We start from the raw sequence: 26,480 nt of genomic DNA, 5'->3' as shown, positions 1-26,480 counted from the left end.
CCTGAGTAGCTGGGATTACAGGTGCCCGCCACCACGCCCAGCTGATTTTTTGTATTTTTAGTAAAGACAGGTTTCACCATGTTAGCCAGGATGGTCTCAATGTCCTGACCTCGTGATCCACCCGCCTCAGCCTTCCAAAGTGCTGGGATTACAGGCATGAGCCACCACGCCCGGCAAGGTTTAGGCTGGATTTCTAGGCTCAGTCTAGACCATAGAGGAAAGGTTTGCCAGGGCCAAGGCCCAGCATGGGCTAAGGCAGAGAGTTCTGGTGGGTTTTAAAATCCATCTTCAAATAAGCATGTTTCAGTTCTGTGTTTCCTTGACCCTATGATGCACCACCTAAACATCTATTTGTAACTTTTTGGAATAAAAGGAAATGATTACTATAAATGTATTTGATTTGTTTTATTTTTTGCTAACCAGCAGGGGCATAAACCTATCTGTACAATCCCCCACCTTGGTATTCATTCTGGACAGTGATCCTCAAACTGTATTATGCATTGCAATCATCTGGGGAACTTCTAAGTGCAGATCGCCAGGCTCAGCCCCTGGGATTCTGATTCAGTGGTTCTGGGGAAGGGCCTAGGAGTCTAAATTTTAGCAAGCCCCTTATTTCATTCCAATACAGGAACTGGCTTTGAGGATCAGTGTTCTCTGGGTCCTTCTGAATCACTGTTTTTCTTTAGCCGGCAGACTAAATAACATGCTGGGAGGTAGATCTGCTGGGATTTTTGGGTAGCTAGGTGTGTGGTGCCTGAGTCCTTCATGATACAAGAAGCGAGCAGACCTGTTCAGCCTCAGGAGGAAGGAGACTCTGACAAGGGCTGCAACACAGATGAACCTGGAGGACGCTGTGCTGAGTGAAAGAAGCCAGGCACAATGGACACTCCTATGAAGTACCTAGGGTAGTCACATTCATAGAGACAAAAAGTAGAATGGCAGTCGCCAGGGGCTGGAGAGGAGAGGGAGAATGAATGTTTAATGTGTTCAGAGTTTCAGCTGGGGAAGGTGAAAAAGTTCTGGAGGTGGATGGTGGTGATGGTTGTACAATAGTGTGACTTATTTATTGCCACTGTGCAGTACACTTAAAATGGTTAAAATGGCAAAATAATTATAACTTCGTAGGCGGGGGTGGTAAGCAGACCACTCTCTCCCAGCTTGTATCATTCTCTGCTCTATTTCAGACACAGTAATCTCTACTCCTTTGGTTGTGTTGCCTGATGTGTGACAGGCAGTCCTGTTACACCTGCTCAGGGACAGAACAAACACAGCTCTGCCTACCTTACTTCTCGAACTCTATAAGCTCTCATTGTTGCTTTCACACAGGAAAGAAAATACGGATATGCACCTGTTTCTCCAGAGATGGATATTGGCCTCACTTAGAGTAAACTTAAATCTGGCAGCTCTGTTCCTAATAACTTTTGATTTCACTATAGCATCGAAATGGAATCTTTTTTTAAAGACAAATTAACTGTTAGGAACTCAAATTTAAGTTAAGGTTTAAACACAAGTGTTGCAATCAAAGCTAACCATCCAACCCACACAGCCCCGGGAGGAAGAGATCCTGCATCTGCACGGCTGGGTTGGCACGAGCACTAGTGACAGCTGTGTCTCAGCTTGGATAGCAGGCTTCTTTTGGAACTGACAATAAGAGGTATTCCGAAATCTTAAATGGGGGTGAGGGGAGGATTGTTTACCAGTTGTGGTTCTTTTTTTTTTTTTTTTTTTTTTTTTTGAGACACGATCTCACTCTGTCGCCTAGGCTAGAGTACAGTGGTGTGTCCGTGGCTCACTGCAGCCTCAAACTCCTGGCCTCAAGTGATCTTCCTGCCTCAGCCTCCCAAGTAGCTGAGCCCACATGCATACATCACCATGCCCAGTTAATTTGTTTTTATTTTTTGTAGGGACAGGGTCTCACCAGATTGCCAGGTGGTTTCAAACTCCTAGCCTCAAACAATCCTCCCACCTCTGCCTCCCAGAGTGCTGGGATTACAGGCGTTAGCCACCGTGCCCAGCCCAGTCATCACTTTCAATAGCAAACCAAAGAAGCTGATTCTGACTAATTTAAGCAGAAAAGAAAGCTTTTGGGAAATTTTCCACAGGATTAATGGGAAAGTTGGAGAACTAGGCTTAGAAAAGAGTTAGGAAGCCGCCACCACCATGAATAAATTCTTATTTTCACTGTGTCTTTGCATCCTTTCCCCAAGGTTCAGCACTCCTCTCTAGTGGAAGGAGGTGAATGTCTGGCTCTAGATCACATGGCTATGCCCCACCTTGCTAAGGAATGGGGCAAGGGACTCTGCCACACCTTCAGCCTCCACAGCCATAAAGGATACCTCCTGACCCAACAGGAAGGGTACTCAGCAAAAGCAACTAAGGTTCACTCCATGTGCACCCTGGACACTGCATTTTCTTTGATCTGTTTCTGAACCTTGAGATACCCCATCTGGCCCCTAGGAAGACCACATGCATGAGTGGTCAGGTCAGCATGGTGAATCAGTCATTGGAAAAGCAAGTCCCCGTGCAGGTCCATCTATGGGTGGTTCCAAAGCCTCTTTCCGGCACCCAGCGAACAGCCAGTTCATTCATCTGCTGAGGATCTCCAATCCTGTGAGCTAGGGCTGTCTGTGCACAAATCTGTCTCAAATGACAGTAGCACTTAGTGTTACCCTAGGGGGCAATTTGTTCTGGCCTTTCAGGGACAGAGCTCAGTGAAATTGACTCTAAATCTTTACCTACAATATGTGACCCCATCAGTAGGTCTTTGCTATTCCTCTGACCTAAACTGACTGCTGACAGCAATGAAAATAAACTCTGGCCCACATTCTGAGAACCACCTTTGCCTTCCCTATCCCCAAGGAGTCAGGGAGTGCCGCAGTGAGACAGAGCAGAGAAATGAAAAGCATGAACTGGAAGTATCCACGCGTGTGGCGGCATAAACACCACACTCAGGACAGCAACTTCCTCTGGGGAGGAGGCAAGGGAAGGGCTCAGGGAGGGGTGACGGGCTTCAGCATTACCAAGTGTTCTGTTTTCTTTATGAAAAATGGACCTGAACCCAGTTTGCTTGTTCAACTATTATTCCTCTAACACTTGTTCTTCAAATCCATGGAAACCTTAGTCCACAGACCCTCTTTATTTTCACCTAATAGTTTATTCCCCCAGATACTGCCTCCTCTGCCTCAGATCCACACCTTCTCCACCCCCACAGCCAGCCAGGGTCTCACAATCGATGTTGACATTTTTGTATCTGTGCTTTAGTCTGTATCCATAGATGGTTGAAATATTTCAGCATTTTACGTGAATGTTCTCATGCTGTACGTTTTCACCCTTGTTCTGTTCTGGAGATTTACCTGTGTTGACAAGTGAAGATCTAGTTAGTTCTTACCACTCTATGGTCTCTAAATGAACTAGACTTGGTTTTTAAAAGTATCTGAAATAGCAAACAAAGCAAAGTGTCAGCATTTGTTAAAATTGTGTGGTAGCTGCATCAGCATTCAGTATATGACTCTATAGATGTTTGTATATGTTTGAAAGTTTTCAAAATCTAAAAGAAGAGGGGAGACCCCCAGCATGGGGGTCCAGCAAGATGACATCTCAGCACTAGCTGGGCTGGATTGAGACTCTGCTCCTGCAGCTAATCAGACTGAGATTTAAAGTCAGCTTTGTGGGATTGGCCTCCTTTTGTTTGCTTTTCATGGGCATCTGCCTCCCTGGGGAAAGGCCTGAGAGTCTTGACCTTGGGCTGAGGAGTATTTATGCAGCTGCATGATTTGTGGAAGTGGTCAGGGTAGGCTGAACCGAATTTGCTGTGGGCCTGGCCATTTTAAAAAAGAAATTGGCAAGAGACCATTTCACACAATGGCTGTGATATGTAATTTTTGAAAATATTTACAATATACCCGAGCTATAAATAGTCCAAAGATAAACATATTGATCATAACACTGGCTGGGCCAATCTTTGACCTCCTTAGCACTCTACAAACTTGGGTTAAGCAAAGGCAATGCCTCTCCTGTTACGCTTACTTGCTTACTGGACACCCCATGGGATGCCAGGTGGCCTCTGGTTCTCTTTTTTCTCTATCTGGGGCTTTCAGAAAAGTGAGACTTTTCAGAAGTAAGACCTTTTGACTCATAGCCTGTGTTTTTACAGAACCATTGGTCAATTTTTCCATCAAGCAAATGGTCTGTATTAGGTGAAATAGGACACTCATGAAGACTAAAGGAAATCGCAGATATGGAAGTCTGCAATTCCCAAAGTGACCATGAGCCCCATTCTATTCCCTCCCTCCTCTGTGGAAGGGCTCCCCAGATCCTTCCCACCCAGATTCATCTCGGCCTGTGATTTTCAAGTCACCAGACCTCCACTGCCTCCAGGTTGAAGACAGGGCTCTCTCCCTGGCAGCTGCTGGAGAGCGAGACTATTCCTGAGCCCTCCCAGTAAACATGTCTCCTGCAGTAGTGGCCACACTGACGTGTCCTTCTCTCCACCCAGGCTATGACTTCTGCCAGGTCCTGCAGTGGTTTGCTGAGAGGGTGGACAGGATCATCCTTCTTTTCGATGCTCACAAGCTGGACATCTCAGACGAATTCTCAGAGGCCATCAAGGCCTTCCGGGGGCAGGACGACAAGATCCGTGTGGTGCTGAACAAGGCCGACCAAGTGGACACGCAGCAGCTGATGCGGGTCTATGGGGCCCTCATGTGGTCCCTGGGCAAGGTGATCAACACGCCCGAGGTGCTGCGCGTCTACATTGGATCCTTCTGGGCGCAGCCCCTGCAGAACACGGACAACCGCCGGCTCTTCGAGGCTGAGGCCCAGGACCTCTTCAGAGACATCCAGAGCCTTCCCCAAAAGGCAGCGGTGCGCAAACTCAATGACCTCATCAAGCGAGCAAGGCTGGCCAAGGTAAGCCAGGACATGCCCTGCACAGAGGCCAAGGGCTAGGACTCTGCCCTCTTCTCTCCAGAGTAAAGATGTGTGGGAGGAGGCTCCGTCCAGAAGCCTTACGGAATGAACACGCCCTAGGTTAACAATACAGCCTCAGGGGCCGGGCGCGGTGAATCACACCCGTAATCCCAGCACTTTGGGAGGCCAAGGCAGGCGGATCATGAGGTCAGGACTTCGAGACTATCCTGGTCAATATGGTGAAACCCCATCTCTACTAAAAATACAAAAATTAGCTGTGAGTGGTGGCCGGCATCTGTAATCCAGCTACTTGGGAGGCTGAGGCAGGAGAATCGCTTGAAACCAGAAGGCAGAGGTTGCAGTGAACCAAGATCGTACCACTGCATTCCAGCCTGGGCAACAAAAGAAAAACTCTGTCCCAAAAAAATAAAAAGCAATACAGCCTCAAGGTCAGGTGTCCCTGCTGACACCCTAGCTCCTGGCTCTGCACTCCTGGGCAGATGACTAACCCTGTTCTCCAATCTGTACCTTGGAGCTAACAAGAGCACTTCACAAGGTGCTTATGAGGACTTGGGGTGACAGTTTGTCAGTGTGACAGAGCACTTGGCATAGTGCCTGGTGCACAGGGAGGGATCAGTCACTGCACCCGCTACATGGTAGCTGTTAGGATGTCAGGATGATAGGAATATAATCAGCCAAACCTGAGAGAGGTGGCATTGGTGAGACCAACGGGATGCTGAGAGGCCACTGCTATTCCCCTTGCACCAAAGGCCAGTGTTACTACCTGGGTCCAGGGGAGACCTGGCTCAGCCTAACCCTTGGAGTGTGCTGGTGTGGAGTCACACCCCATCCTCATTCTGGGATGCAGGGTATGAGCCTGCATGCCTGGGCTCCAGGCTCCCTTGCCTCATAGCTGAGCCTTTCGGCAGCCCCAGCAGTGTATACCCAATGGGGCAGTGACAGGTGACCTGCTGACATCCCTCAACTGGCAGAGTCAATTCATGTCTCCAAAGAGAGAAAAGCATATCACTCCTCCAAGAGAAAATACAGTGAAAAAAAATGGCGCTTTAAAAAATACGTGCATGTTTCATAAAATCATTGTCCTATAATGCTGGAAGTGCCTTTAGAGTTTTATCTAGTCCCAGTGAAGTTCAAACCTGGCTGATCAACAGAAGCAACATACATCCCAGGCCCTGCCCCAGAGCCTCGGCTATAGGGGTACACATGCACATGTAGCCATGTTTGTATATGCATGTGTGTAAGTGCACACACGCACGTGTGTGTGTGTGTGTGTGTGTGTGTGTGTGGAGAGCTCCCTAGGTGATTCTGATGATCAGCCAAGATGGAATCTAAAGACCTGTGCTGGCTGCCTAATCTTACAAGGACAAGGCAAGTAAGTGACTTCTCCAGGGTCACCTAATCCAATAGTGACAAAGCTAGGACAAGAAATCCAGTCTCCTAGCCCTCAGACCAGCCTTCCGCTTTGGACCCCATCACCTCAGCTGACACCGATCCGCAGGCCTGAATCTCCAGGTCCACTAGTACTTGGTCAGGAAATGAAGTCAGCTCACCTTCCCTTTGTCTTCCAGCAGCAAGGAACCCATGTCCCCTCCCACATTCCTCTTACTTCCCAGTGAGTGGATGGGCCCTGGGGCCCAGCAGGTCAGACTTCTGGTCACCACCACTTTGCCCCGTTCAGTTACCAGGTGCTCAGCACCCCTGGGCCAAGGCCGGAAGTCTCACCTGGTAGAGGAGGGAGGCTCCAAACACCCTGTTGCAGAATGGGGAGCTATGTGCCAGTCACGGTGTGGATGCTGCCACGATTCCAGAGGCAGGCAGGGCTTCCCTGAGGGTGACAGCTGAGACAGGGCCAAGCCTTCCTCCTTCTTGCTGCTCATTAGCAGGCTGTCCTCATACCAGTATGCTCACAGGGCAGCCTCTCGCCTGGTTGAAAATGAACACCTCCCTGGCTGCTGCTGTCCCTCACACAGGACCTCGATGTCTTGTGTCCCTCTCTGTCACCTGTGTCCCAGTGCATGCACACGCATTCCTCTCTGTGGCTCAGCTAACCCTCAGTGGCGTGGTGCTTGTGTGATTCACCCTTCTTTATCCATTCTTCCTGGAGCAGGTGGCTTCCTTTCCAGAACCACAAGCCAGTTTTCTCCCAATTCTGCAAGGCAGTTGTGCGAACTAGTTTGTAAATGCACTTAACGTGCAGCTCTCCTGAAATGATTTCTCCCTCGCCCTTGTCCTGGGCCTAATGCTTGGTAGCAGGAAGGATGGTGATCCCTTGTCTTATGGTATTTCCTTTCTCCAGCAGGTACAACTGAACTTAACCTTCAGGGTATGCAACACCTCACGTTATTTTATAACCAAAGTTGGTAACTCTTGTCATAGCCTTTGCAGATTTAAAGATTTTTTTTTTAACTATTTTTAAGTGCTCAGGACATTCTTCATTTACCAGTTATTGCTGAGGACCCAGTGACTGGTCCATTTGATTTCCCCTGGTCATCCCCATTAGATGCCTTGGGGCTTCTGCAACCTTAAACAAGGCAAAGGATGACTTAAATAAGATACGAATGTTCAGAAAGCCCCAGGGGTCAGTGTCATTCACTTGTGAATTAAAATCTTGGAACCCAAATTCATATAAGCTGCTGTATTCAGTCATATAAATAAATAAGGAGCAGAAAGCTCCCTGGAAATGCCAAGCGCCTTAACCCATAGAGCTTCCCTGCCATCCCTGAGTGTTTCGCCCTCTGAACGGGCCAGTGTGGCCTGGGTGTGGAGAGGCACAGAACACTGTTCTGTATTCTAACGCTGGGAATAATGAAAACCCTTGTGTGAATGCGGGGAGTGGGGGACAGTCAAACTTGCTGAGCTTACTTATAGGAAAAAGCCTTGTGGGTTTTTTTCTTCCTAAGAATAGTATCTGGCTTGTTCCTTTTCACAAAGGAAAACGTTTGAAGTGCGGATATTTGCAGCCAGAGCTTCTTGGTGCCAGTTGCTCGTGGGCAGTGCCGTGCTGGGGGTGGGGACGGGAATCGGGCTCTGCTGGAGGAGAAGCTGGACTCGGCGCACTGGCCTCGGCCGCTCACTCATGGCATTGACTTCACACCACCTGCCGTTTCATCTTCCGCCGCCGACTTGTTTGTGCTTAAATGGACAGAGCCTTACCTGAGTTTTTGTTTTTGGACTATTTCCCAAAAGTGCTTTTATTTTGGTGTATTAACCTTTCTCTTGATCCAGTTTTCTTTTCTCACACCTTCAGTGTTGCAAAGCTCTGTAGTCTGCATTCCGTGTGCTATTCTGTTTGATCCTGTTGACAACTACACAGTTCAGCACTTTTGTCCTCATTTCCCACCTCAGGAAGCCGAAGCTCAGAACGGTGAAGTTAGGTCCCCAAGGCTTCACAGCCTGTAAGCCGCTAAGTATACGTTCAAACCTCGGTCGGCGTGACTCCTCGGTCCAGAAAGCTGTCACCTGAAACCGGGAGTGAGCGGCAGCTACAGTACCTCCTCATGTCCTTCTTTTCCACACTGACTTGTTTTTCTGTTAATTCTGTAAAAGTCTCCATCCACAGAAACCCTACAAAGTTTAGGTTTATCAAGCTGACACTTTGAAAACATGCAAAGGGTAAGTTTTCAGATGTCAGCTAAGAGGTGTCAAGTCTGAGTTGGGTTGTGAAGTGTGTTTATTTATAGAACACCATAATTAAGCAGGACTCATGGCCCATCCAGATAAAGAAGTGCGTCATCGTTTTAATCAAACTCAAGGTGTCATAACGATGGCATTTTAATAATATGAAAAGTAGATCCTCTTCCCAAAGAGCTCTTGAAGCTTCTTTCCCTGCTTTTTCTGTTTACATATTTTTTTCACAACTCTCTATTTAAGGAACAGGGAACCTTTAGAGTGGGTTTTTGGTTATTCTCAAAGATCACTTCTTACCATCTCAGTAGATACCCTTCTTGGAAGACAGCTCACATGCTGAGATGCCAATCAGGGTTCATTTCATGATTCTTTAAAGGAAGCTATTTTGGGAAAGCCCAAAAAAGGATTTGGAAAATGTCATTTGCTTTTATTCAGCTATAACTAAAATAGCCAAATTAAAGAAATAAGACTCACAGAAATCCCAAACAATACTACTCCTGGGATAAATGAGCAAAAGTAAGGCAAGTTCATATCAGACCCCACCCTTTATAAACATATTGCCCAAGAGGAGGAAAGGCTGTCACCCATTTGCAGATCTTTGCTCAACAAAAAATGAGTCAACATTTGAGGAAGAAACAAGTAAAACTGAGAAGAGGAGAGGTCAGTGATTTTCGAGGTTCACTGTAGTTCTGTGGAATTTAGCTTATTCTTTCAAATGTATTCTCTTCTCAGTCACATGTGCTGTGCAGAGCCTGGCTTTCCTGTCTGTTTGCACCATCAAAGTCCTTCTATAGGCCCGGCGCAGTGGCTTATGCCTGTAATCTCAGCACTTTGGAAGGCCGAGGTGGGTGGATCACCTAAGGTCAGGAGTTTGAGACCAGCCTGGCTAACATGGTGAAACCCCATCTCTACTAAAAATACAAAAATTAGCTGGGTATGGTGGCAGGTGCCTGTAATCCCAGCTACTAGGGTGGCTGAGGCAGGAGAATGGTTTGAACCTGGGAGGCAGAGGTTGCAGTGAGCTGGGGTTGCGCCACTGCACTGCAGCCAGGCGACAAAGCAAGTCTCAAAAAAAAAATTCCTTCAATAGAGAAATGAGGCATTTTTTTGTGCACCAACTGGATCTAGGTTAACGTGTGTGGGAATCATGATATAACGGATAATGAAGATCATGGTATTGCCTAGTCCCCAGCGGGGCTCTAAAAATATATCAGTCGGCAGCCCTGAGCTACTGTGCATGTGTGCGTGTCAGTGCCTGAGCCCATAAATGGAAGCCTGTCTCTTTGAAGGTTGACCTCAGATGACTGTGCAGCCCCCTCCAGTCCCCTTTAAGGCTGCTCAGAATTACACGTGCCATTGGTGCCTGTTTTGATCTGAACAGAATAACAAACTGTCACTCAAGTGGGAACATGCCAGCCGCCTTTCTCTGCCTCTCATAGTCTCACTCTTGTTACCCCACAGGTTCATCTTTTGGGTCTAGGGATTAATAATAACTGAGCTTTTTCATAAACCCACTTTATAAATGTGCTGATACCCTGGTTTTAAATACTCTACGCAGGTTTCCAGAGCTGGGCTTCCAAAGCCACAGGTCTCCAGCAGGTCGTGTTCAGTTTGCAGATGCGCGTGGCACAGTATGTCACCATGCCTTCCCAGCCTGCCTGCCTCAAAATACTGCCTGATCCTCACATTCCATGAAGGTTTTCATTCCAGCACTGGTCACTTCCGGCACCCAGCACTCACTGAAGTTACCCTCTGAGCCCAGAGTGGATGTGGCCCATGTCACTCTTGAGTACAGTGATATGGGCAACATCTTTAGTCTTGGAGAGAGACACACACACACAGACACACTGGACACAATTAATGAGATCTGTGTCAGGGTGTAAGTGTGAACTACATATACATTCATATACATATAAAGGGGAGGACATTCCTTTCTGCTCATTGAGTTATTAGCCTAGAGAAAAATTGTCATTTTGTCATTTTAATCCCTTTGATTTCCCCAGGTCATCCCCATTAGATGCCTTGGGGCTTCTGCAAACTTACACAAGGCAAAGGATGACTTGAACAAGATATGAATGTTCAGAAGCTCCCAGGGGTCAATGTCATTCACTTGTGAATTAAACACTTGGAACCCAAATTCATTATATTACTATTTAAATATACAGAGTTTATGAATTCTTTGGTAAGGACTAACCAGCCGGGAACCCTCTCTGTAATTACTGCACCTCCACCTGTAGGTCTTTAGCCATTAGTTGAAAACAAGTAACATTTGCTCCTCTTTCTAGTAAGAGCGGGCATTCAAATCCATGATCTCTTTTATTCTCTTAACTCTGTGAGATGAATGTTGTTGTCATTTCTGATTTGTGGATGAGCACGCTGAAGCGGAGATCCCACGCCTGGCCCCAAATTAATTGCTCAGTGGGTAGGCAGTGGTCAGGGGGCCTGACCCTCATCTTCCAGCGCTAGGTCTCATCCCCCTCTTCTCTTTCGTACTCCTCCCCTTCCCAATTAGTTTTCTCTCCATATAAATGTTAAAAGACCTGAGTGTTTCCACCTCCTTCCCCAGGGACAACCGCCAGGTCTGGCCCTCGGTCTGGCATTTATTTGGAGACGCCTTTGACACATAAGTGCAGGAGTGAGCTTTGCAGGCTGTCTGTGGATTTTAGCCATTCAAGCTGTCCCATCTGTTTACCAAACGACTTTAGAAAATGACAGGGTGCTATCCTACCAGCAGCTCTCAAGCTTCACCCGCATTCCTACGTGGTGTCCTGACGTTTGTGTGCCATCATTGTGTCCGAGTTTGATGTGTGGGGAAAGGGAGAATAAAGGACCCTTCCAAAGCCTCTCAGTGAATTAGGCACAGTCAGAAGTCAAACCTCAGATCAAAGTTCTCCAAACTCATTCTATGGGACACAGTTCATTTTGAATTCCAGATTTTGAACAACTTCAATAAAATGATTAATGCATACCCACAGGGAGTCATTAGTTCTGGAAGGACAGGAATGAGGCACTTGGATGCTAGTGCCAGCTCTACAGCTGCCAGCTAGCCATGTGACCTTGAGTGAGTCACATGGACATCCTGGAACCAGGAATTAAATTAGACATCATGGGTCACTTCCAGATTCAATACTCCATGATGCTAACAACTATAATTTACCTTGTGACTTGATGAACTTTTTATTTTTTTATTTTTATTTTTTTGAGACAGAGTCTCATTCTGTTACCTATAGGCTAGAGTGCAATGTTGCAATCTCAGCTCACTGCGACCTCCACCTCCTGGGTTCAAGCGATCCTTCTGCCTCAGCCTCCCAAGTAGCTGGGACTACAGGAGCACAATACCATACCCAGCTAATTTTTGTATTTTTACTAGACACGAGATTTCACCATGTTGGCCAGGCTGGTCTCAAACACCTGACCCAAGTGATCCACCTGCCTTGGCTTCCCAAAGTGCTGGGATTACAGGCATGAGCCACTACACCCAGCCAACTTGATGAACTCCTGAAAGTGGGTCTGTGCACAGAAGCCGGCCTTGGGTTATTGTCTAGGACGCACCAGGAAGGGCAGAAGAACGGTGGATATGCAGAGGCAGTGTAACAGGAGACTTCTACAAAACAGGCCAACGGAACTTCCTAGAAGTGGAGGCTGGGGCCGAGAGCAGTGCAGTGTGATCAGGCCACCTAAGGGCCATGACTCAGGTGGCACCAGGCTGGCGGAGGAGGAGGGAGCTGAGACCTGGCATGAGATCAGCCCCAGGTTTGTCAGGGCTCTGTTGGCCAGGTATTCGGGCAGCCTCCGTCATCAGCCGGCAAACACCAAGCTGAGGAAGCAGGTGCCACTCGGAGGGTGGAGGGTGTGGCAGCTGAGTTCAGTGCAGGTAAAGCAGGCCCTGGGCACGAGGGAGTGTTCAGGAACAGGGTGTCCAATGTCAGGAGGCCAGGGGCTAATTGAGGAGTCAACCTGATGAGAAGCGGGAACTAAGCCCTCCCAGAGCTGGGGCCTGTTGGCTCAAAGCTACCTTACTAGTAGGCGATGAGGGGTCTTGGGAAGCCCTGCAGGGGCCTGGCAGCTGCTTCAGGGCTAGGCCCCAGGGCAGGGAGAGGGGTGGTCTCAGAAGCCCTTGTGTTTGGGAGACTGAGCAGCTTTGGGGCCTCCTACTTCCCTTGGGGTGGCTCCAGGATGGGGTGAGCCCGAGCACAGAAGAGAGAGGTATACATAGGCCCAGTCCAGAGGTTCCAGGAAGGCAGAGGCTATGATGACAGCTGGTGAGCAGCTGGTTCTCCCTGACGGAGCGTGGCAGCCCCTCCAGTCCGAGGGTGCTCCCCGAGCCCCAGCCCTCCTCAGCCCACCCACACCAAGCTAGGCATTCACTGTGGGAGGTGGAGGAATTGCCATCTTACCACTTGCTCGTCACAGCCTCAGGAGTGCGGTTAAAGCCCAGGATTCCAAATAACGGATCCCAAACTTCCGGTTTCTCTAGTTATCTCTAAGAATCTTGTAAATAATTTCAGTTGTCTTCATTTGAAAAGTAAGTACATAAACAGGTTTGCTGGTGACAGAAAAGTTTAGCATCAGCTCTCCAAGTGCATCCTCCCAGCGGTAGCCAGGCAGCACAGTGTGTGCTTCTGTTAAGCGATGCTCGTGCAGAGGAGAAGCTGGCATTGTCTGGCCTGAGCATGTCAGACGTTGCATTAGGTACTAGGGTTAGTGTCCATATCCTCACAAAATGTTTTTGGCTGTGTCCAGCATGTGTCCACACACAGACCCTCAGCTGAGCTACTGAACGTATCTGCTTACCGCCTTTATTTAATTTCAACTCTTCCACAAGATTACAGTAGAAGTCTGTTTTCTTTAATAGGTTTTTCCATTGCTATATTGTCATTTTTTTTTTTGTAATCACCATTCTGTTTTTCATCCTGTCTTATTTTAGTTACTTACTTGACTTCACAGTTACTCTGTGGAATTCAAGATATATAAAGAGGCCAGGCACAGTGGCTCATTCCTATAATCCCAACACTTTGGGAGGCTCAGGTGGGTGGATCACCTGAGGTCAGGAGTTGGAGACCAGCCTGGCCAACATGGCGAAACCCCATCTCTACTGAAAACACAAAAATTAGCCAGGTGTGGTGGCATGCGCCTTTAATCCCAGCTACTCAGGAGGCTGGGGCAGGAAAATCACTTGATACAGGAGGTGGAGGTTGCAGTGAGCTCAGCTCACACCACTGCATTCCAGCCTGGGCAACAGAGCGAGATTCCATAGCAAAAAAGAAAAAACATACAAAGAGAACTTTTGTAGTGAACATTTCTTAATATCCTAAAGTTGGAAATCAGTAGAAGAGTGGAAATGTTAAGGCCAGATTCCCACCCCTCCAATGACAGCCTGCTGGCTACCCCAGCCCCCAGTGATCAAGGCTTCTGGGGCTTCTCCCACAAACTCTTGGGGCTTCTCTCCCAGAGTGATCTTCTGCCATCCAGCCTGATCCCAGGCAGCTGGTCTTGTGCAGAAATGACTTTCGTTCCACCTGTAGAGATCTCAGAGTCTAAACCTCCCATAACGGTGGTTATGGGAATTCTTTCTCATCTCATCGTTCACTGAGCACAGATTTCCATGTTGATCAGCCATTGTCACCAGCCTCCAGTTTCATTTCCTGGTGCTCCAGGGCACCAGCCTGGTGAAACTTGCTGATGGGTCTTCTGGTTAATTGCGGGAACTAAGAGCTCTCCCGCCCAGGCCCCACCATACCACTCACTACCTATAGACATCGGAATTGCCACTGAGTCACAACAGAACTGTAACTGTAGAATTTCCCTGGTTACATTCCAGCCACCCTTAGACAGCTCCACTCCCCCTGGACCCTCCCCTCCTCCTGTCCTTGGGACCTGGTCTGATGCCTGTTATGTGTTATGATGGAGGTAAAATGTGATCTCATTTTTTCCTTCTCTGGTGCAATTCTAAATGGCACTTCCCTGCCTGATCTCTATCTACCCCTCCAGGTGCATGCCTATATCATCAGCTACCTGAAGAAGGAGATGCCGAGTGTATTTGGAAAGGAAAACAAGAAGAGAGAGCTTATTAGCAGGCTACCAGAAATCTACATTCAGCTACAGCGAGAATACCAGATTTCCGCAGGGGACTTCCCCGAGGTCAAGGCCATGCAGGTACTGGGAGCCCATTACAATGTCATGGGCAGAGGGTGGAGATGCAGTGCCACGTCATCTGGCTGTTTGCTGGAGACATGTGAGGGGCTTGTGGTTTAGGATCAAGGAGAATGCAATGAATTCATCTTCCTAATGGTGATCCATGACAATAGGCTATGAATAAAGCCTATTGCCTGTCTTCCAAAATGAGTAAACAGGCCAGGCGCGGTAGCTCACTCCTGTGATCCCAGCACTTTGGGAGGCTGAGGTGGGTGGATCACCTGAGGTCCGGAGTTCAAGACCAGCCTGGCTAACATGGTGAAACCCCGTCTCTATTAAAAATACAAAAATCAGCCGGGCGTGGTAGTGGGCACCTGTAATCCCAGCTACTCAGAAGGCTGAGGCAGGAGAATCACTTGACCTGGGATGCAGAGGTTGCACTGAGCGGAGATCATGCCATTGCACTTCAGCTTAGGTGACAAAAGTGAGACTCCTTCTCAAAAAAAAAAAAAAAAAGCATAAAAAAAGGAGACATACAGCCAAAGGTAAATGAAGCTCCCATGAGAAAGTCAGATGAGAGCCCTCTTAGACTGTGTCCAAGGAGGCTGGTTGATGTTGCGGTGACACTGCTCTTTGGAATCCCAGAACCTTGAGGGAATCAGAGCTGGGAGTGGCCTTAAGGGTCACCTTGAGCAGCCTCCTCAAGCCCTGCCCAGCCCTGCCCCACACTGTGGGATTATGTGCTCAGGCAGCCTTGCTGTGCAGGCTCAAGGGCTCCCGCAGGGGCTGTGGGGCTCTGCGGGCACTGCTGGACTGTGTGGGCACAGGGAGCACTGAGCTTAAAGGCTGGCGCCAGGCAGCCATTGGCCTGCTGTCAAGGCCTCTCTTGAGCTGTGGCTGGGCGGCTCCAGCCAGGCATGAACAGGTGCCACATTCAGCCACCCTGGCCTGACTGGCATATCTACGTCTCTGCACTGGTGTTAGATGAGCATGTCCTCCTAAGCGAGGCCACCATCTTGGCTTCTGGGCTGACAGTCCTCACAGGGCCAGGCTGGCCATCTTCTAATCTGGTGCAGGGACCCCTCCGTTCTGGAGGCCACAGTCCTCTCTATATAGCAGGAACCACAAAGTCAGATGCCTGCAGCCACCAGCCAATAATGTGAACAGTGGGGCAGGCCAGGCAGAAGAGAAACTCTGGCACCCTCTCTAGGTTTTCCCACATTTGATAGAGAAGAGGGTTCCGAGAAACATGCGTCAGCAAGGAAGAAAACCATCCTGCAAGTGTGCCGAGCACATGTCAGGGTCTCATGACGGGTGTCAGGGTCTCATGGCACTAGACAGTGCCGAAGCCCTGTCTAGCCCAGGGGTCACCACCCTGTGGGAATGCAGACCTGGAAGGCTCAAGAGAAGCCGGAAATCTGGATTTGTGTGTAAAATCACCTGATTTTCACATTTTGGCTCAAAAAAATACTATGTAGGGCAAACAAAGCCCACCTGCATTCCGGCTGCACATGGAGACCACCGGTTACCATCTTTTGCCTTGAGCCACAGAGTGACAGCATTGAAGCCAGCGTAATTTAAAAACTGCAAGCAGATACAGGCGGAGGCAGGAGGAGGGAAAGGTGAAAGCAGAGAGGATGCAGGGGAGGGGAAGGTCAGGCAGAAGAGGCAAGGGCCAGGAGGCAGTGGGAGGAGAACTTTGATCCTGAGAGTTTTTCTAATGTAAGCTTTATATAAATTACATACTAACTCAGGGGTGGGTTTTTTTTTTTTTACTGTTTTGATGACAGCTCTTTACGCTTGGGTTCAGAGTGAATGAGTCTAGTACATGTGATTTGGCCAAATATGGTTTAGCTGTATTTATTTTAAAATATATACAGAGGGCTGGGCTTGGTGGCTCACACCTGTAATCCCAGCACATTGGGAAGCCAAGGCAGGCAGATCACCTGAGGTCAGGAGTTCAAGACCAGCCTGGCCAACATGACGAAACCCCATCTCTACTAAAAATACAAAAATTAGCCAGGTATGGTGGCTGTAATCCCAGCTACTCAGGAGGCTGAGGCAGGAGAATCACTTGAACCCAGGAAGTAGAGTTTGCAGTGAACTGAGATCATGCCACTATACTCCAGCCTGGGTGACACAGGGAGACCCCAACTCAAAAAATAAATATATATACACACACATAGAGGCTGGGGGCGGTGGCTCACACTTGTAGTCCCTACACTTTGGAAAGCCAAGGAGGGCAGATCACTTGAGCTCAGGAGTTGGAGACCAGCCTGGGCAACAGAGCGAAATCCCATCTCTGCAGAAAATACACAAAAAATTAGTGAGGTGTGGTGGTGCACGCCTATAGTCTTAGCTACTCCAGAGGCTGAGGTGGGAGGATTACATGAGCCCTGGAGGTGGCGGGTGTAGTGAGCCAAGATTGCACCACTGCACTCCAGCCTGGACAAGTGGACGAGTAAGACCCTGTCTCAAAAAAATGCACACCACACACATACACACACACACACACATACACACACACACACAGAGAGAGAGAGAGAGAGAGAGAGAGAGAAATGTCTTTTTTCTTCCAGCAATGAAATGGGTGTTCCTGTGCTCCCAAGCTGAATTGGGTTTTTCTGGTCACCAGGGGGTATTGGAGGGCTGCTGTGGCTCCAGGAGCAGTCTCCCTGGGCAACTTCCCCATTCACGCCCACGGTTATGCCCCGCATCCATGACCAAGCAGTAAGACAGCTGTTTCCTCGGACCCTTCATATGTTTCCGAAGTGAACTTGGTTTCTTGACCTAGGTGAAAGTTTTGAAGAAATATGGAGCCTGCGCTGTGGCCCAGTAGGGGCCTCTGTACCTCACTGGCCTCCTGAAGTTGCTACAGTACCTTGCCGCAGGGAGACGCTGCTCTTGAGTCCTGGGGCTCCGCGGAGGCCTCCCTTGCCAGGCCTCTCCTGCTGGTCCCCTGTGAGCCCAATAATGTAGGGAGCAGACTCTGGGACCTACTCATGACAAAGTAGGGAGCTACTCATGACAGAGCTAGCCTGGGCTGGCCAGGTCAGAAGACACCAAGGGTCCTCTGAGCTGGGGGAAGACAGTGAGGAAAGCATGTTCTCGGGAGCAGCCATGGCCCACGGGGATGGAGGGTCAGTGAGGAAAGCATGTTCTCGGGAGCAGCCATGGCCCACGGAGATGGAGGGTCAGTGAGGAAAGCATGGTCTCGAGAGCAGTCATGGCCCACGGAGATGGAGGGTCAGTGAGGAAAGCATGGTCTCGGGAGCAGCCATGGCCCATGGAGATGGAGGGTACAAGGAGGGCCGAGCCTTTGCTGAGAATCACCTGGAGTCAGGTCTACATCCAGTACCTTAGCACTTTTGGTGGTGCTAAGGTCACCTGATGAGGTGCCCTGTTCACTTGTGTTTATTTATTCATTCATCCAAGAAATATTAATTAAGCCTACAGGGCCAGGCACTGTTGACACAGGATTTTTCTTGGCCCCTTTGCCAGGATTACAGCAGGGGGTGCCTCGTCTACCCTGCTGGGCCTCATCTGGCTTGCATTTTGGCCTGCAGCTCCCACGGCTGTCACAACTGCATGCTTGGCCCCTTGAGGGAGGGAGCACATGAGCAAGCAAGTACAGGATCCGGCCGGCCGCTCCAAGTGCTCACGTAGAAGCAGGGTCTGCAGCCAGACCAAATGTGTCACCCCAAGGGGAATGTGCCAGTGCCCAGGCAGGGGTACCTGCAATGTCAAAGCCCCAGAGGAGGTGTTATAGTATGCTAGTTAGCGCTTTTAGTTCTGCGTTGTGTTAGCAGCTCAGTCAGCCTCTTGCCACACTCTGGCCCATGGCTCCAGGAGCAGCTCAGCCCCACCACTGCTTCTGTTCAGTGGGACAGCTACCCTCCACCAGTGAGGGTAGAGGGCCAGTGGTACCCACCTTTGGTGGGTCACAAGCTCTTGTCCCGCATCCAGGAAGAATGAGGTCACGCTGACAATTGAAGGGAGATGAGGGTGGAGGATTTTACCAAGCAAGGAAACAGCTCTGAGTGAAGAAGAGATGGGAAGGTTGGGTCGTCTCTCCCGAAGTCAGGTCATCTCCCCAGTGTGGCTGAGTCTGGGGTTTTTGTAGGCATAGGATAGAGGGGTGCATGCTGATTGATTTGTGAGTATGCTAAAAAGGTTAAAACAAAGGCACTAGTCAAAGGTGGGCACGACAGCGTAAAAACAATTAGGGAAGCGTAGGTGTATGTAAAATAGGTGATGGGTGGGATCAATCAAAGGAAAACAGCCAAATGGGAAGACAGGTTCTCAATCTGGTCCATGGATTTGAATTGTAGCTTGGTCTTCAGGCTTTAAACTGCCTTTGGCTTGAAGATGGGGTTTCACTGGAGACCCGCCCCTATCTGCCTCAGCATTTGTCTGCCTGCTGCTGCTGTCACTGTTCTAGGCCCCTGGAATAAATCAACAAAGAAAAAATGAAAAAATGGGGCTGGGCATGGTGGCTCATGCCTGTAATCCCAGCATTTTGGGAGGCTGAAATGGGAGGATTGCTTGAACCCAGGGGTTGGAGAACAGCATGGGCAACATAGTGGGACCCTGTCTCCATAAAAATATGTTAAAATTAGTCAGATATGGTAGCTCATGCCTGTGGTCCCAGCCACTTGAGAGGGTGGTGTGGGAGGATGGCTTAAACCCAGGAGGTCGAGGCTGCAGTGAGCCATGATCACACCAGTGTACTCCAGCCTGGGGGACAGAGGAGACCCTATCCCAAAAAAACAAAGGAAAAATGAACAAATGGGAGTAAAAGTAATTGACAGCAACCCCATTGTCAGGACACACGTTTCTTGTGCTTCTGTGTAACTGAATTATCAGATGTCTGATATTTAGTATCTCTCTCCCTCCTAAGTCTGCAGCTCCGTGAGGTCAGTGACCCCATGCCCTGCTCACTGCCATAGCCCCAGTATCTAGGATGTAGAGGGTGCTCAGTTAACACATGTCGAGTGAATCAGTAAGTTAGTGTGAGACCGTATCACAGCAGTCTCTCAGGCCCTGACCCAGCCCCAATTCCCACAGGGCTTATAGACCAGGGGTTCCCAGTGCCAACCCCCTGTAAGCTGCAGGAAGAGGCCTCCTTGGGAAGTCAGCTGAAGCCCGGTCACACCACCCCATTCCTTCAGAGAATCCCCAGGGAACAAGGTAGCCTGGAGCCCGTCAGGAGTGCTCAGTGTCACCTGATACTACAGGCTAGCTTGCAGTCACCAGAAGCTTTGAGGGGCATGTGTGTGGGTTAGGGCCTCTCCCATCCCTGAGGCTGTTAAGTCTAACATCCCCTACAACATAGGCCTTGACAGAGGTGGGGGCATATGCTCAGAGGTGACCACATTGTGGTCTTTGCACGTATCGGGGTCACTCAGAGAGCTGACTGATACCAGCGTCAGGTTGCTGTTCTCCCTGTTCTCTCATGGAGCCAGCTGGTTAGAGTGACTCTTAGCAGTGAGAGGAGCGTGTATTTTGAAGGCTCTTCCCTGTGCTGGAACAGACCCTGCAACCCACCTGTGAGGCTGCCTCTGCGTGCCTGGCACGCTCTGGGGAGGGACCGTGACTGACAGCACAGTGTCAATGCTGCAGGATGAGACGAGCACCAGAAGGGCCACTGTTCCTGCTGACTCTGCTCCTCCCACTAGAAGGAGAATTTGGACCCCTCAGCTGGTGAGTTGGCAGCGTTTCAGCAGCAGGGGGCAGCAGAGTCAGCCCCATCTGCTCAGACCCTCTGGTGGATTTGAAAACTCTTCTGGCGAATGTTAGCAATTAATGAGCAAGGGACAGCCCCACAGGAGACGGGGCTGGGAACTGACCTTCGTCTCTTGAGAGGGAGGAATTCCAGGGTCCCAGCTCAGTGGCTACAACTGTTGATGGGCAAATCTGTAAGTTCCCCAGTGTGTATTCATCGCAATAAAACTGTTTTGACCCACCCTGGCAGAGGGCAGGGATGATGATGGTTTAACTGGTGCCCCCACAACCCCGAGTAAGCCTGGGGGGGACCACAGGGATGAGAATGGAGGGTTTATTTCCTGGCTCCCTCCCGGGGCGGGAATAACTGCTGCTTCCTGTCCACCTCTGCAAATATGTGGCTATTCCCCCTGCCAGTTTTCCAGAGCTCTGCAGTCGGAATCCACGGCCCCTGCAGGCTGGTGGGAAGTTTGGGCAGGCGTCATCCTCCTTTGTCTGCTGGGCCAGACACAGGGCTCTGTGTGCGCTCCAAATGCAGGCTCATTCTTAAGGAAATGGGGTAGGTGTTCACGCACCCAGGGAATCCAAACTTGGTGACTCAGCAGCACTGGGATTTTTGTGGGGGATGCCTGCTCCTCCACCTGCCTGGCTTTCTCTTTTCAATCTCTATGGCTGACTAAGACGTTGGAGGCAGGAGCCCAAAGTGCAGGTCGCATTATTTGATGCTGATGTCAGGAGCGACATGCTGGGTTTGCACGATTTGATGGCTGCTGGGTTTGCCACCTGAGGAGAATGTCAGAGTCCCTTCCCTAGAGAGATGTCTGCCGGTTTAGCTGACATTCCTCAGCTCTGTCCCCGCACCATCTCACACAGAAATCCCCTTCCAAATGTCAGCCCAGAATTCCTGCCCTGCCACCCTAGATATCATGATTTTGATTCTCCATTGGAAACAACCTATGTGTCCAGCTACAGGGGACAGGGCAAATAAAGAATGGCTCAGCTCTAGCCTACAGTTCACTATTCTGGAGATATTAAGAAAAAGGTTGTGTAAAAATTAATACCACATAAACATAGGGCACATTGTTAACAGTGTGGCACTGTGTGTGTGTGTGTGTGTGTATGTGTGTGTGTGTGTTAGTGGCTGGAAATGCATGCCCAGATATGCTAGCAGAGGTTTTTGCCAGATGATGGGATTATAAATTTTTTCTCAGTCTTTTTTTAATAATAAAAGCATGATATTTATAGTAACACTGAGGTTTTGGGGTTTTTTTCCTAGCAGCCTGTCACATTGCTTCTGTCCAAAACAGCAAGGTTCTGACTTTTCCTTGCCAGTCTCCCTGCCTCATCTCCAGAAAACTGCAGCCCTGCATGGCCTCTTTTGACCCCTCTAGAACTGTACATACAGAAACATTTCACATATAAAACCTGCCATACCTGGAACAATTCTGCATTTGTTTGGTAAAACTGTGGTTGAAGACACTTTTCCTCAGACCTTTGAAGCCCCTTATGTAAAGTTCTAGGGAACTCTCACAGTTCAGGGCGACAGAAAGCTTTTCTCTTAAAATAAACAAGTGTTGCGCCGGGCGCGGTGGCTCACGCCTGTAATCCCAGCACTTTAGGAGGCCGAGGCGGGTGGATCACGAGGTCAAGAGATCAAGACCATCCTGGTCAACATGGTGAAACCCCGTCTCTACTAAAAATACAAAAAAATTATCTGTGCATGGTGGCACGTGCCTGTAATCCCAGCTACTCAGGAGGCTGAAGCAGGAGAATTGCCTGAACCCATGAGGCGGAGGTTGCGGTGAGCCGAGATCGCGCCATTGCACTCCAGCCTGGGTAACAAGAGCAAAACTCCGTCTCAAAAAATAAATAAATAAATAAATAAAATAAATAAATAAACAAGTGTTTTATCTCCTTAGACAGTGAGGATCCCCATGGCCCACCCTGGGCAACTGAGCTCTCCTCCATATACAGGTGGTAATTTCCCTTAACCTTAGCCAGCTGATGTGATTATTCCCTTCCTCTCCCTAACATATATATATATTAGACTGGGTCTCATGCCCAGGCTGGTCTTGAACCCCTGGGCTCAAGCAATCCTCCCATCTTGCCCTCTCAGTGTGCTAGGATTACAGGTGTGAACCATGCCTGGCTCCTCTCCCTTTTAATGACTTGGCTTTTTTCTGTCTAATGACTTTATATATTTCATGTTATCCTTTACACTGTGTTATGTCAAGTTCTTTTTCAAACAATTGGAGTATCCTTTCTCCATTACAACATAAGCTCATTTAAAGCAGGAACGATGGCTTTTCCTATTTATTCTATATCCCCAAGCCCCAGAACATGGCTTTTCCTATTTGTTCTATGTCCCCAAGCCCCTGATGCACGGCAAATGACAAATAAAAGTTGGGCAGGTGGGTGGATGGATGGATAAAGGATGGATGAATTGTTGGTTGAATGGATGGATGGATGGAGGGTTGGTTGAATGGATGGATGGTTGGATGGAGGGTTGCTTGGATGGATGGATGGATGGATGGATGGATGGATAAATGGATGGATGGATGGATGGATGGATGGCTAAATGGATGGCTGGATGGATAAATGGATGGATGGATGGATAAATGGATGGATGGATGGATGGATGGATGGATAAATGGATAGATTGATAGATGGATGGGGGATGGATGGGTAGATGGATAGATGGATGGATGGACAGGTGAATGGGTGGATGGATGGGTGGATGGATGGATAGATAGATGGATGAATAAATGGATGGATGGATGGATGGATGGATGGATGAGTAACCAAGGTAGGAAGGTCCGTTTCTTCAGTGCCATCCACAGAGCCTCTGTGGCATCCTGTTGTCTTCTTCAGCCTGGCTGGGCAGTTGCAGTATTTCTCAGGCCCCCTCCAGACCTTGTGCTTCTGCTGCTCTGTCTGCTGACAGGCTGCCTCACTCAACAGGTGGAGCTAAGACCTGTCCTCACCTGGCCAGTGATACTCAGGCCTACTGGCTAGGTTTATCCACTCGTGCTCCCTAGCCCTGCTTCTTGCTTTTACAAGTTTCAGCTTTTGCTTATTTGTCCATACTTTTGAAATGACAGTGGATTCACGATGATTATTTTGTATGAGCAAGGTCTCCATGGCCCTGCCTCGATACCTTCCTGGGGTAGTGTGGGTGCTCCTGGTCAGGCTGTGCTTGGTGGAGCTGTTTCTAGAGGATTCCTGTTGAGTAGCCTCCTCAGCTCATTCATAAGAGGTTAGAGCCACTGAGAAGCTACCCTAAACTGCGTTTTATAGGTACTCCAAAAGCAAGGTATTTAATTAATTGTTTTACCTAGATATAGTCCTTCTGTCGCAGCTCTGTGCTCCAGCACAGAGAGCATTAGTCAGGAGACAGGCTCTGCCTTCACTCTGCCAGGCAGCCCCTTTCAGCTCTCTGTAAGCTGGGGTTCTAAATGCCTGCCCCTCTTTCCTCCCAGGATTGCTGTGAAGATCAGTTAAAGTGTGCAGCAAAGTCCCTTGAGGAAGAGAATACTAACTCTAGAGCATTAAAAAATAGGCAGGCGAAAGGTTTCTCAGAGTCCTAGGAGGTTGCTGTCATGCGTGCGGCCATCAGCGGAGATTGGCTGCCATAGAGAAAACACTTGTTTCTTGTTCCAAAAAAAAACACTCCTATATCTGGTACATTTGGATGTGAGGAGCCCCCCGAAGAGTGCACCCCAAAGTAATGCACATTGGGATGTCTACCCTGGGGCAGAATTACTGTCCCTCCAGCTGCCCCCATCCTGTTTGCTCCTGAAGACACAGAACGTAACCCATCCCGTGGTTTGTCCCTCTGCAGGAACAGCTTGAGAACTACGACTTCACCAAATTCCACTCACTGAAGCCCAAGCTGATCGAGGCGGTGGACAACATGCTGAGCAACAAGATCTCATCTCTCATGAACCTCATCAGCCAGGAGGAGATGAGCACGCCCACGCAGCTGGTGCAGGGCGGGGCCTTCGACGGCACCACCGAGGGCCCCTTCAACCAGGGCTACGGGGAGGGTGCCAAGGAGGGTGCCGACGAGGAAGAGTGGGTCGTGGCCAAAGACAAGCCCATCTACGACGAGCTCTTCTACACTCTGTCACCCATCAATGGCAAGATCTCAGGTGTCAATGCCAAGAAGGAGATGGTGACCTCCAAGCTGCCCAACAGCGTCCTGGGCAAGATCTGGAAGCTGGCCGACTGCGACTGCGACGGCATGCTGGACGAGGAGGAGTTCGCACTGGCCAAGCACCTCATCAAGATCAAGCTCGATGGCTACGAGCTGCCCAGCAGCCTGCCCCCGCACCTCGTGCCCCCTTCACACAGGAAGTCCCTGCCCAAGGCCGACTGAGGGGTAGGCCGCAGAACAGGCAGGAACTGGGGGACCTGGGCCTCAGGCCTGCTCCACCACTGACTCACCAAATGACCTTAGGCAAGGCACTGCCCTCTCTGTGCCTCAGTTTCCCCATCTGTAGAATGGGGAGGGCAGACACTGGAAACTAGATGAGTTCTTTCACCTCCAAAATTCCCTTAGTTTCTGTGAAAATATTGGGAGTAGTGGGGGTGGATTAGGAGATTGAAGGGTTGAGAACAAACAGAAATTGTCCAAGGAGTCCTCAGAACAACCTGCCTGGAGAAATGCGCATGGAGATGAGCCTGCTGAGTCCCCGGAGCCACCGGAAGTGAGCCCGGCCTGTTTAGAGCAGCTGGGTCTTCAGGCTGCCTGGGCTGTTTGTCCTCATGAACAACTCTGGAGCAGCTGTCTGTCCCTCAGGGGGCACCGGGAGGCAGCAAAGATTATCTTAATTATTTTATCTTGTCTTCTGCTATATTTAGAGTGGCAAAACAACAGAGCAGAAGGTTTCTGCTGTCTCCAGACTGTCTACCAAAAGGAAGGCGACAGATGCCTCTTGGGTTTGGAAGGGGATGCACTGTGGATCCCCATCCCTTCCACAGTCTCCAGTACAGCAGCCAGCCAGGCCCCATCGTACATCCAGCCTAGTGCCCCAGGACCACCTGGTCAGCCCTCCCAGCCTCCCCTCCAGGGGGCTTCCCAGCAAAGCCATATTCACCTAGGAATTTGGAACTCACAACCTTTATTAACCCCTGGCAAAACTTCTCTTTTGCATGTGAAAACACGTTGAAGCCTGAAGATTAGCTTTTCTTACTGGTTTGTCCAGTAAGTCATAGCAGAGCCCAATTATCATACTTAAACTACAGTAAGGAAAAGAGATGGTTCTCTGCAGTGATCATCTGGTGTGGCCCTCAACCATTAAATGTCCCCAAGTCCCCTTGGTGGGTAGTAGGATTTAAATTCAGCCAAATCCTGTCCTGGTGTGTGCAGTGTCCTAGGCCTTGTGGACACAGGCGGATGAAGGACCAGCCCTGCCCTGGGCTGTTGAGAAGAGATCAGTCCACCCTGAGTTAGACATTGTTTTTGTAGAAAACAGACATTTATTATGTCCAGGGTTTTTTCTCCTTACAGGATAAAAGTCTTTATACAAAAACAAAATGGAATCTTTCACATAAAACCTTTTCTTTGACAGCTCTGTGGTTCGTATCATGAATGCCCATCATGAGGCAGGATTCGGGCACTTACCTGTAGGTTGGCTCCAGAGTACGCTTTCCCCAGATCCCCTGAGTAAACCTCTCTGGCCCGCTGCTCAGACACCTGCGTCAGGTGGAGGTGACCCCCTCTCCGTGGGCACCAGCTTGCGGAGGTAGGTGCCGTCCACCATTATTTATGTGGTAAGAGACACAAAATAGCAATGGCCACATGGTATGAGGCCCTGCTGGCCCCAGAAGTGAATGAAATCAACAGTCTCTCTGAGCCTTCCAAAAGCCATGTCATTTTTTTTCTGTCACCTGCCTTTGGTGACAGGGTCAAAGGCACAGATTGAAGAGAAAATATTTATTTGGTAGAAGCATTTATATCCCAATGCCCACCCTCACACTTCCTAGCTTACTTTCTACATAATTTAGTTGTAAGAGAAAAAAAGGCATTGTGTGGTTTTTAGCTTAAATTCATTAGACGCATA

At 49.2% G+C, this 26,480-nt stretch overlaps 1 protein-coding gene across 1 annotated transcript in view; it reads left to right on the top strand.

Moving 5' to 3' along the window:
• Positions 1–24,884, top strand: part of EHD4 (EH domain containing 4) — a 76,665-nt gene extending 51,781 nt beyond the window's left edge. Inside the window, exons 4-6 of the mRNA XM_012462426.2 lie at positions 4,496–4,908; positions 14,548–14,712; positions 24,257–24,884. Coding sequence (XP_012317849.1) covers positions 4,496–4,908; positions 14,548–14,712; positions 24,257–24,793 — 1,115 coding nt within the window. The 3' untranslated portion in view covers positions 24,794–24,884. The remainder of the gene's footprint in view (positions 1–4,495; positions 4,909–14,547; positions 14,713–24,256) is intronic.
• The last annotated feature ends 1,596 nt before the right edge of the window (positions 24,885–26,480 follow it).

Source organism: Aotus nancymaae, unplaced genomic scaffold (genome assembly GCF_030222135.1).
Source record: "Aotus nancymaae isolate 86718 unplaced genomic scaffold, 86718_ANA_hifiasm-v0.15.2.pri h1tg000011l, whole genome shotgun sequence".
Taxonomy (NCBI): domain Eukaryota; kingdom Metazoa; phylum Chordata; class Mammalia; order Primates; family Aotidae; genus Aotus; species Aotus nancymaae.
The sequence above is the reverse complement of the archived record's forward strand: the minus strand, read 5'-3'. Positions and strand labels throughout refer to the sequence as shown.